The sequence below is a fragment of the Callorhinchus milii genome, unplaced genomic scaffold (genome assembly GCF_018977255.1).
Source record: "Callorhinchus milii isolate IMCB2004 unplaced genomic scaffold, IMCB_Cmil_1.0 Scaffold3, whole genome shotgun sequence".
NCBI classification, from domain to species: domain Eukaryota; kingdom Metazoa; phylum Chordata; class Chondrichthyes; order Chimaeriformes; family Callorhinchidae; genus Callorhinchus; species Callorhinchus milii.
Window position 1 is genome coordinate 78962761 of NW_024704744.1, and position 12663 is coordinate 78975423.

A 12663-nucleotide genomic window follows, 5' to 3' on the forward strand; every position below is an offset into this window, starting at 1 on the left:
ATTAAGGCTGGATATAAGAAATTCACAAATGCCGGTTGTTCTGAAATGCTACTATAATAAAGTTAATCTAAACCCAGGTGGAAATCCAAACCCCAGGATATTCCTTCAAGCTAAAGAAGTTTTATTGTCAGTCTTATTATAAAGCAACTGTAGTTTTATTCTGAAATGCTTTTGCATAAACAATAGTATGTTTTACAATCTTGACTAGGTGAGTAACAAGTACAATACTGTATAACTAAATGGTCCTCAAGGTACAAGCGAGAATGGGAAATGAGGAGAACAAGGCATTAGCCAGAGGCTCCACTGTGGACATTTGACATACTTTATCCTGTCATTCCACAAAGGGAAAGAACTGTACATTCACCAATCTGTCCCATCATTTAAATTCAAGGGCAGGGATACTTTCAATTACTTTCCTGCAAGCCAAAGCCCTAATGGGTAGGATGTTACTAGCTAGACTAGTGGGAAACTTGGCAGACAGTGATTTCAATGGTTAGTAATGCAGTATTAGCTGGTTAAACTCCAGTGCTTATCCCAAAGCAAAACCCTCAAGCCTCTCTGGAATTAGGTAGAATTAGGCATGTCTCTGGGGAGAAGATAAGCATTCCATTGCAGACACAGGAAAATTGTGAGGTGCGAGACTCACTCGGTTAGTAGCAGTCTCGCCATTGAGTCAAAGGTTGCAGATTTTGAACTCACAGTCTAGGCTGACACTCCTTTGCAGTGCTGGAGGAACCATTGGATTATCGGTGGTGTCATCCTTTGGCATCCCCCCCATGACCTGATAACCGAGAGCCCACCTATGCCTGTCCAGGTGGACATTAAAGATCCCATGGCGCTATTTGAAAAGAGAAGGGTTTTCTCCCGGTGTCCTGGCCAACAATCCCCCAAATAAAATTGGTCACTCACTTTATGGCTACTTGTGGGGCATTGCTTTGTGCAAATTTGCAAGACCCCCTCCTCCGATATAGAGGATGCCCATAATCTACCCATGCTAAAAACTGACTTGAACGATAACAAAGAACATTATAACAGGATCAGGCTGCATTAGGTTTTAGATAACATTATAACAGGTCAGGCTGTATTAGGTTTTTAATACAATAGGATAGCAAGGGATTCATTGAAGAAGGTAAGGGTTAATAGAGGCCCTAATATTTTGTTACCTTTTCCTTTGGTTGAATAGTTTAAACAGTTTCTGGTTTATAAGAATATTAAGCAAAGTACAGTGCAAATCATCATCAGCCATGAGTTAGCCCGCACAGAATAACTAATAAAATATTGAATATGCTGCAATAGCAATGCTTCAGAGGTGCAATAAATAATGACGACACTAAGTGAAGAACTAACTTGGCACTGTATTAAAGTGGCGTTCCTATGGAAACCTTTTACACAAATAGGATCAAACATAATTAATTCTTGTGCTGTGCGAAGATATACTTTTGCAGCACTTTGGACGTAATTGCTTGGAATCAGCAACGCACACTGAAACACTTCTGTTTCCCTCGCGTGTCAACCTGGCACTCTCGTCTCTGAGTTCAAGCCCCACGTCAAAACTTTGAACTCATAGTCCAATGTCGTGTTGGGAGGGCACTACATTGAACGAGGTGCTGTCCTTCGGATGGGATGTCCTGTCTGCCTGTTCAGGTGAATGTTAAAGCCCCCAGTGCATGACTCATATAGAGAATGGAGTTTCTCCCGGTATCTTGGTCAACAAATGCCCCCCTCCAATAAAATTTGGTAACTCACTTTGTACGCAAATTGGCTGCCATGTTCGCCTACACAATACATGTTTTACACTTTACAGTAAGTACCGTGAAGATCTTTAAGATGTCTCAACTACTTGATATCAAAGGCAAAGATTATTATATTATAAAATTCCGTACAATCTTAATAATAATCCTTGCATTTGATATAGCACTTTTCACGTCTTCAAGATGTCTCAAAGCCCATCACTGTAAAGTGAATCGACTGTATCTGTGGGTGAAACGCGGCAACCAATTGCGCACAGGAGTGTCCCACAAACAATCATGGAATGAAGTGACCAATTTATTATTTGTTTTTCTTGATTGATTATTATTAGGCGTGTGGAGTAAGGAAACCTGTCCAAGGTTTCGCCCTCCCGGGAATCGAAACCAGGTCGCTCGCTTGCTTTAACTTAAACTTTATTAGAATGGTCTTCAAAGCAACCGGAATGTGGCATTTCGGGACACTGATATCTCCTTTAAATTGTTAGTCAGTGGTCTTTTCCCAAACACTTAATATACTGTACTCCTCTGTAAGGCCACACTGCCACTTATTTGCACACCAAGGACAATCCAAGCTGAGTGCTAGATTGCTATCATTGCTATTTTAGATGCCAGCTTTTCTCTCCTCTGAAAACTGTGATTTATTGCGCCCCACATCTGGGCTTTGAACTCACAGTCTAGATTGACGTTCCAATACTGTGCTGTTCTGGAGGAGCTCTGCATTGTCAGATACGTCAACTTTCAGATAGGACATTAAATCAACAACAACAAAGTTACATTTATCAGGAGTACATCGCAAGCTGCTGGACAGTCAGTGTTTAGGACCTGAGCTGGGGGTTGGGATTGGGGAGGATGGAGGGCAGGGGGTGATCAAAGCAGGGTGATCGAAAACACAGTCAAAGAGGAGGGTCTTGAGATGGGTCTTGAAGGAGGCAAGGGAGAGGCAAGGCAGAGGGACTGTAGGGTGGAGTTCCGGAGGGTGGGGGCAGAGTAGCTGAAGGCCCGTCCACCAATGGTGGGACGGATGAGGCAGGGGACCAGCTGAGTGAAGGGAGCAGGCAAGATGGTAGGAGGTCAGGGGGTTGCAGAGATAGGGGGGAGCGAGGCCATGGAGGGCTTTGAAGATGAAGACCAGGATCTTGAACTGTAGAGTTGGGTGAGGATGCGGGTGATAGGGCACGGATCAAGGTGCGGGAGAGGACACAGGCTGCAGAGTTCTGGATGATCTGCAGCCTATGGAGGGAGGATTTGAGGAGGCCGACAAGCAAGGAGTTTGCATAGTCAAGCCTTGATGTTATGCGTTTGAGGGTCTCGGCGGCCTGCGGTGTGAGACAGTGTTGGAGCCGGGCGACGTTGTGGAGGTTGGGGAAGGCAGAGAGGGTCATGGCACAGATGTGGGGTAGAAAGGATAGTTGAGGGTCAAACAAGATTGCAAGGTTCCAGACTGGCTCAGTGAGGTGGAGTGTGCCACCATGGATGGTGATGCTGTCAGCGCCTGAGGTGAGGAGGCGCTGACGGGAGCCAATCAGGAGAGCCTCGGTCTTGTTGAGATTCTACTGAAGAAAGTTAGCTCTCATCCAGGACTTGATGTTTGACAGACCTTCTGTTAGCACAGCAATGGTCCTGGGTCAAGGGTGGAGGCAGAGAGGTAGAGTTGGGTGTCATCCGCATACATGTGTAAGTTAACCCCATGTCTGCGGATGGGACCAAGGACAAAGCCCTGAGGAACACCGCACTAGACAGTGCGGGGGCGAGAGGAGAAACCATTGTGGAGATGAAGTGGAGGTGGCGTGAGAGGTAGAATCTGAACCAGTCAAGGACAGAAGGTTGAGAGGAGAGGCGGTGGATCAGGATATAGTGGTCAACGGTGTCGAAGGCAGCAGAGAGGTCAAGGAGGACGAGAAGGCAGAAGGAGCCCTGGTCGCAGATGGACAGAATGTCATTTGTCACTTTGACCAGGGCAGTTTCTGTGCTGTGGGCGGCACGGAAACCCGAATGGAGGGGTTCATGAAGTGAGTGGCGGGAGAGGAAGGAGCAAAGCAACGACTCATTTCAGATCTTGGAGAGGAAAGGGAGGTTGGAGATGTGGTGGTCGTTTGAGAGCAGGGAGGGTTTTTAAGGATAGGAGTGATGAAAGCTGATTTTAATGGGGTGGGAACAGTACCAGTGGACAGGGAGAGTTTTATGATGTCTGTGAGTAGAGGGGCAAGGAGATGAAGCTGGGAGGTAAGAAGAAGGATAGGGATGGGATCGAGGGAGCAGGTGGTCGGTTTCATGCGGGTTATAGTGGTGGTGAGAGTGGAGTGGGAGACAGGTTCGAAGGTGTGGAGGGAGGCATGTGAGGACGAGATGGAGAGGGGATAGTGACGGAATGGCAGAGGCAGCTGAGCAGATACCCTCAACTTTGGATTCGAGGAAGTCCAGCATCGCCTTGCAGTTGGCATTAGAATTGAGGATGATGGGCAAGGCTTGAGAGGGTGGGTGGAGGACCCGGTTGGTGATGGAGAAGAGGAGCCTGGGGTTGTCTTGGAGTAGAAAGGCAATTTAGCAAAGGTGAGGTCGGAGCAGTAAGATTTGATAATGTCCAGCCAGATCTGCCGATGGGCCGTTAAGTTCAATTTAAACCAGATACATTCAGCGGGACGCACCTGTGCTTTAAGGGAGTGGAGATGGCTGGTGTACCATGGTGACTTACATGAGTAGGAGACAGTTCAGGAAGAGAGGGGAGCAAGCGAATTGAGAGTGGTAGAGAGGGAGCTGTGGAGCAGAGTGACCGAAGAGGATAGGTCATTGTGGGAGGAAGCCCAGGAGAGGGAGGAGTTCAGATGACTGCAAGGCAGCCGAGAGGGATGGGGGGAGATTTTTTTCCGGGCAGTAGGAGATGGAGGTGGGTTGAGTGGCAGTGGGGAGATGCATTGAGAAGTTAAGGGAGATGAAGTGATGGTCCGAGATCGCTTTGTCGATGATGGCGAGGTCCGAGATGGTGAAGCCCTGAGTCATCATCAGGTCGAGAGGGTGAGCATGGATGTGGGTGATGGAGTGGATTTGGAGGGAGAGGTTGAGGGAGGAGATAAGGGAGGAGAAGTCAGCAGAGATAGAGGAGGAGGTGAAGTGAAGGTTGAAGTCACCTAGGATGAGGAGGGAGCAGAAGGAGAGGGAAGTTAGGAGGATGGAGATGTCAGGGAGAATGGTGGGTAGGGCTTGGGGGCGATAGATGAGGAGAATTTTGAGTGAAAGGTTGGAGGGGTGATAAAGGGTAAGGTGCTCAAAGGAGGGGAAGGTTCCAGAGGAGTAAGGGGATAGGCCAAGCGGGGGCCAGGAGCTGAGAGCTACACCGCCACCACAGTGGTTAGGTCGTGAGATATGATGGAAGGTGTAGCCAGATGGTGTGGCCTCTATCAAGGGGAAGGTGTCGCCTGGAGTGATCCAGATTTCAGTGAGGGCGAGAAAGTCGATATTTTCGACAAATCAAAGCCTGTTTAGGTGCACATTAAGTTGGTGCTATTTGAAAATAGAAGGGAGATTCTCCAGGGGTCCTGACCAACTATCCCTCAGTTAAAATTGATCTTTCAATTCATGGCTGTTTATGGGACATTGGTGTGCCGGAAAATGGCTGCTGCGCTCACCTACAACTACACAGTCACCACACTACACAGTAGTTCAAAATCCTCATCCTCTCCTTCAAGGCCCTCCATGGCCTTGCTCCTCCCTAACACTGCGACCTGCTGACCCCACATCAACCTGCCCACTCCCTCCACTTAGCAGTGCTGTGCCCTGCTCCACGTCCGCCGCTCAGCCCACTCCACCATCGGTGGCCGGGCCTTCAGCCTTTCTTCCCCCACCCTTTGGAACTCCATCCCAAATTCCCTTCACCTCTCTCCCTCCAATATAGAATATGCTCCTTCTAGGTGCATCTCAAAAGCCTCCTCTTCTGGATGTTTGGCCAGCTTTGACCCTGCAGCCTTTGATGTGCCTATTTCTGCCTTCCATCTAGTGTTGTGAAGGTACAAGCACATTACTTGAGCGTTTTTGAGGCCTTAGGCTTCCTCGCTTTTTATTAAAATGTAGACAAGTTTGGAGTCGCTTTTCGGACCCTTCCAAAGTTCCTGTATTTAAACAGGCATTTTGTGTATTTAAAGAATGTGTGACTGTGGGCAATGATTGCGCCATTTCCATTTCCATTTTTTTCCTTAAAAACTTGCAAGGTTTTTGCAAGATCTGTTGCAAGGGGCCAGAGCCTTAAAATCAGAGTCAACAAAGACACTTAGAACCTGGTCAAGAAGTATTTCTTCACACAGAGGATTGTGGGGAAGTGGAAAGTTAGATTGGCCCAGTTGGATTGGTTTAGAAGATATCTTGATCCAATGTATAGCTCATTTTACTCCAAAACTGTTAACATAGAAATGTTAAGACACGGAAGCATAAAGCAACAAGGAGCGAAAGTAAAGTGAGATTAAAAAAGAATGGCGATTTAGAAAAATAGCCAGCGGAGCTAGATTTGGACCAAAAAGCCCTTTCTGTGCAGAAGACTCGGAATTTATTTGTTTGTAATGCAATGTTTTGCTTAGATTTAAAATGTGATGGTTACGAAAGGTTACAGATTCCTGGCATGGAATATACAATCTGTTACACTGGGTAGCACTAACTCATAAAACGAGGTAATGTCTCGTACACAAAGTCTCTTGCCTCCCTCTTGTGGCAAACATTAATTACTTCAATAGTACCGTGCTAAACTGTTGAGTGAAACCGATGCCTTGGTTCAATAGCTTACTTTTTAATTCTGTTCTAACTTTACAAATATCAAGTTGATGACAGAAAATCTATCCATTTTCTGAAGTTCTGAAATCAAAATACCTTCACAAAAATGGCCTGGGGAAAATTGATAAAGTACCGCTACTGATAAAGTTGCTTCAGTTGCTCCGAGTCAGAAGTTTGTGGATTCAGACCGTATCTCAGCACTTGGAATTACATAGTCTACATTGACACTGCAGTGCAGTCGAGTGCAGTGCTGGGAGGAGGCGCTGCATTGTCAGAGGTGCCATCCTTTGGATGAGACTTTAATTTGAGGCCCCATCTGCCTGTTCAGGCGGATGTTAAAAATCCAGCAGCACTACTCAAAAAGAGAAGGGAGTTCCCCAGATAAATAAGTGATTAGTCATTCACTTTATGGTTGCAAATTGGCTGCCGTGTTTGCCTGCAAATAAATAGTCACTAATTTTTACAGTAAATCCTGTTCAGTATTTTGAGGTATTCCTCCTGATGTAAAAGTGCTATAACAAATGCAAGGATTAATCCTATCATTAGTAGCAGTAACCGCACCCACACTTATAAAGTAATAGCACTTCATATGACAAATATGATATTGCAACAGAAATTATCTGAGCCAGGCTCAGACAGTGCTGATGCACAGCAAGAGAGACTTAGTTTATCATCATAAGAGGGAATCTTCAGCAGCTAACAGAGCAATGACACTGCCTCTTAACAGTCCAAGGGTTGCAGATACCTGGATTCCTGGTCAATGTCTGCACCTCTATTACATCCCACTCTTATAATAATAATAACATTTGATATAACGCTTCTCACGTCTTCTAGATATCTCAAAGCACTTCACATAATCTACTGTAAAGTGAATTGACTGTATATTTGTGAGCGAAACCTGGCAGTCAATTGTACACAGCAGTGTCCCCACGTGGATTGAAGTTACCAATTTATTATTTTTTTTTCTTGAGAGATTATTATCAGGCATGTGGAGTAAGGAAACTTGCCCAAGGTTTCGACCTACTGGGAATTGAACAGGGCATCCTACTCTTACTCACAGATCCTCCTCTGTTCGTAACATAAGCTAGATAATAATAATAATAATAATAATCCTTGCATTTGATATAGCGCTTTTCACGTCGGGAGGACGTCCCAAAGCGCTTCACAGAACACACTGTAAAGTGAATTGACTGTATATTTGTGGGCGAACGCGGCAGCCAATTGCGCACAGCAATGTCCCACAAACAGTCGTAGATTGAAAATGACCAATTTATTATTGTTTTTGTTTTTTGGAGGGATTATTATTAGGCGTGTGGAGTAAGGAAACTTGCCCAAGGTTTCGCCCTCTGCCTGGAATTGAACTCAGGTCTCTCGCTTGCAAAGCGAGTGCTCTAACCACTGAGCTACAGGACTCCACAATGATGAAAGAAGACCAAAGTCCATCCAGTTTGCCTTCCATCATCCTGGCAGTCGCATGCACATGTCATGTCCCAAATTACACACTGTATAGTCCCAAGAATGTATTTGCTAAACAAAATCTGTCTAATTTGCTTTTGAAAGAATTCAACCATCCTCCCCAAGGAGCCTGTTCCAAACATTTACAACTCGCTCACTGAAATAGTATTTCTGCAGATTTGTTTTGAATTTACCCCCTTCAATCAGAGACCATGTCTTAATCCACATTCTCCATATGTATGCAGATGACACCCAACTCTATCTTTCTGCATCCACCCTCAACTCCAAGACCACTGCTGTCCTGACAGACTGCCTGTCGGACATCAAGTCCTGGATGGGGGCAAATTTTCTACCATTGAATGTGAGGCCCTCTTGATTGGCTCATGCCAGCGCCCATGCACTTCAGGCTCTGGTAGCATCAACCTCCATGGTTGCACACTACAACTCACCAAGCCAGTCAGGAACCTAAGTATCTTGTTGACTCTCAACTGTCTTTTCTTCCCCACATCCAAGCCATGACCCGCTCTGCCTTCCCTCATCTCTGTAACATCGCCCGACTCCGCTACTACCTCACCCCTCAGGCCGCTGAAACTCTTGTTCATGCCTTCATCACCTCCCGGCTCGACTATGCAATCGCCCTGCTTGTCGGCCTTCCCAATTCCTCCCAGCACAGGCTGCAGATAATCCAGAACTCTGCAGCCCGTGTCCTCTCCTGCACCAAACTCCGTGACCCCATCTCCCCCATTCTCACCCGACTCCATTGGCTCTCTATCCTTCAGAGGATCCAGATCAAGATCCTGGTCCTCACCTACAAAGCCCTCCATGGCCTCGCCTTTCTCTGTGACCTCCTAACCCCCTACCAACCCGCCCGCTCAGCCGGCTCCGGCCTGCTCCTTGTCCCCCAACCCACCCGCCCCATCATTGGTGAGAGAGCCTTCAGCCACTCTGACCCTAACCTCTGGAATTCCATCCCCCAGTCACTCCACCTCGCCCCCTCCTTAGCCTCCTTCAAGTCCCACCTCAAAACCCTCCTCTTCGATCATGCCATCAGTCAGCCCCCTTCCCCTCACTTTCCCCCACCCGACCCCAGCTCGGGTCTGAAATGCTGCACACTGTCCAACACCTTGGGATGTCTTCCCGACGTGAAAGGCGCTATACAAATGTAATCTTGTTGTTATTGCTCATGTACTAATCTACCTAGTTTCTCAGGCATCTGCACTGGAGCTCACATTATTTACCCGTTTCAGCCACAAAATACACAGTCAATCCATTTTACTACATATTCTGAGAAGCACTTTGAGACATCTTGACGACATGATAAGGCGCTGTATGAAATGCAAGGATTATTATTATTATAGGATTCCATTTCACAATGTTACAGTTTGGAAAAGGAGTCAGCTATAAGGGTAATTATAAAATATTAATTATCGGTCTTTCTAAAAAAAATTGTGATAACAGGTGGCAACACATTTTGCAATATTACTTTGACACGTCAGAGAGTACTGATTTATTAAAGCAAATTTTAACAGAGTCCTTACGTGAGGCTCACATTCCACTGCTCTTTTATGAGACATCATGGCAGGTTGATGGGAAAATCTGGCACGAAAACCTTTCTGAAAAAGACAAAAGCAGTTACTTTAAGGTGGAGGCTTTGCTGGATTCTATAGAAATTAGTAACAACAATAACAACAAAGCAATTTTACGTTGATTTAGCCGCTTTCACGTCAGGAGGATGTCGCAAAGTACTTCAAAGAAATGACAGTGCAAGTGTTGCTATTGATTGTTTTTCTGCATTCTGATACAGCCTGGCTCAGTGGCAGAACTCTCACCTCTGAGTCAGAAGGCTGTGGGTTCAAGCCCCACATTGGGAGCTTGAGCTCACAATCTAGGCCAAGGGTCTCCAATCGGTTGAACACCACGCATGCTCAAATAACAACAACAACAACTTGGATTTATACAACGCCCTCCACGCCGGACGGCATCTCAGAGCGCTTTACAGTAACTGATCCCGGCGCCGAGCCGGGGGAGGGGGAGGAAGGTGACCGAAGGCGCGGTCGAAGAGAAAAGGTCTTCAGCAGAGACCTGAAAATAGGAAGAGAGGGGCGAGGCAAAGGGAGTGAGGAAGGGAGTTCCAAAGCCTCGGGGCATAGTGGCTGATGGCACGGCCGCCAAGATTGGAGCGGAGGACTCGAGGGATGAGGAGGAGGCCAGATTCAGAGGAACAAAGGCAATGGGTACTGTTTTGAGGAGAGAGAGGAGGTCAGAGAGGTAGGGGGGCTGCAGAGGAGTGGAGTGATTTGAAGACCAGGGTGAGGATCTTGAAGTTGATCCTTTCTGAAACAGGCAGCCAGTGCAGTCTGGCAAGGACTGGGGTGATCGGAGAGCGGGGTTTGGTGCGGGTGAGAATGTGGGCGACAGAGTTTTGAATGATCTGGATTTTATGTATGGTAGTGGATGGGAGGCCGGCGAGGAGGGCGTTAGAATAGTCCAGCTGAGAGGTGACAAAGGCATGGACCAGGGTTTCAGCGGCTTTTGGAGAGAAGTATTGGGGGAGGCGGGCGATGCGTCGGAGGTGCAAGAACCATAAAAACAGGAAGGAGCGATATTTACCGCAATTTAAACAATAAAGTTTATACTTTTATTTAGAGATGCATGAAATACTTTGTGTATCTGGCTTTGTTTTCAACTGATCTAAAATAAAACGCAGTTCTATTACAACTTCCTGTTGTCTTTTATTTCATAAGTGAGAACGCCACCTAGAGACGATCGACCAGTTGGATACCCCTGGTCTATGCCACTCCAACTCAATGGAAAATTATAGTAGTATAATTATATTACTATATTATACAGTAAAACCAATGAAGAGGATTGAGACATCAACCTGCCATCAAAGCGTTGAGAAAGAGGCAGAAATTAAAATCAAAATGAATATAGTACACATTTACATTTAATTGGTACTTTTTACACCAGGAGGAGGTCCCTAAAAGCTTAAGAAAATTAAGAAGCTTAAGGGTTGGCGTTTGTCAGCTTGGCGCAGTGGTAGCATTCTCACCTCTGAGTCAAACGATTGCGGGTTCAAGCTCCACATCGGGACTTCGAACCGCAGCTGACACTACATTGCAGTGCCTGGGGAGGGGTGATACATTGCCAGAGGTGCCACCCTTCAAATGAAATGTTAAACCAAGATCCCGCCTGCCTGTTCACGTGGATGTTAAAGAACCCATGGTACTGTCCTCCTGGTATCCTGGCCAAAATTTCCCCAAATAAAATTGGTCACTCACTCTATGGTTGTTTGTGAGACACTGCTATGCGCAATTGGCTGCTATACTTTGCCAACAAAATGCAGTCAATCCATTTTACCGTATATTCTGTGAAGCACTTTGAGACGTCTTGATGACGTGATAAGGCACTATATCAAATGCAAGGAAATTTTTTTTAAGAAAATAAGTACAAAGGAAAATACAAAAATATGTTAGGATTATTATTTTTATTATTACAACACTGAATGTTTGAACTAACTTAATTTCTGTTTAATCTAGTATTTCATAAATACTCTTAAACTAGCTCATATTACTCTACTGCACCTTCAATTAATATAAAGTTATTGAACATGCAGAGTTTGGTGCAGGCAAGGATACAGGTAGTAGAGTACTGTATTAGCTGGACCTTGTGGACAGTGCAACTGGGGAGACCAATGAGGTATGTGGATCGAGAAACCAAGCGGAACGTGACAAAAGCATGGATGACGGTTTTGTTTCCAATTGCTGTGATATAGGGGCGTTGGTGGGCAATGTGACAGGAGGCGGAGAAAGCAGTATGGGTCAGGGAATGAATGTAGGGGAGGAAAGACAGCTGAACATGCATCGAGATGCACAATTGCAGAGCTTCAAGATCAAGCGATTAATTTTTTTAAGCCCAGTTCAAAGTTTAAATGAGGACGTGCTCTGAAAAGCCTCTTCCTCTGGGTAGCCCCTGAGCACTACATCCCAGAATGGAGGCTTTATTCTCCAAGGTGTTGATAACCTTTTTGAATATAAGATACAAACTGTGTAAATGTTCCAGATGCGGCCTCAGCGATGATCACACAGACTAATAATAACCTGCTTTGGTTCACAATAAAATGCCCTCAACAAACATTTCATTACTCATTCCAACTTTACATTTTCTGAATATTTTCAATAAACAGTTAAATATTAATAAATGGATTTTTAAAAAATCAGAACACATTTTTTGGCAGATCGATTGAACAGAAAATAAACCCTGTTGTGTATTGAGGGTAATAATAACAATCCTTCCATTTAATATAGTGCCTTATAAAATGCCGCAGCCAATTGCGCGTAGCAATGTCTCACAAACAGTGGTGGATTATTTGTTTTTCGAGGGATTATTACCTCCGGAAAGCGATCCACCAATCGACTAACAATTGAGTTCCTATTTACTGCAAGGTAAACAGGCGTGTGGAGTAAGGAAACTTACCTAAGGTTTTGCCCTGCAATTGAACCCGGGTCCTCCAGTTTGTGAGGTGAGCGTTCTAACCACGCCACGGGTAGTTAGTTTCTGGCCATGTCAATATCTATTACATTGTCTCACATAATAAACACATGCACTCGTCTGCTTCACCACAGGAAATGAAATTTACCATTCCCAGGTAAGTTCCTGGCGTGCACTTTGGTCCTAGGTTCCAGTCCGGTCGTTTGTGCTGCAT

At 45.5% G+C, this 12663-nt stretch overlaps 1 protein-coding gene across 1 annotated transcript in view; it reads right to left on the reverse strand.

Annotated features, from left to right (window-relative positions):
• The window catches only part of LOC103177908, a 73802-nt gene extending 61139 nt beyond the window's left edge, over positions 1 to 12663 (reverse strand). Inside the window, exons 1-2 of the mRNA XM_007892283.2 lie at positions 12598 to 12663; positions 9497 to 9571 (exon numbers count right to left, since the gene is read on the reverse strand). Of these exons, the coding sequence (XP_007890474.2) occupies positions 9497 to 9571; positions 12598 to 12663 (141 nt within the window). The remainder of the gene's footprint in view (positions 1 to 9496; positions 9572 to 12597) is intronic.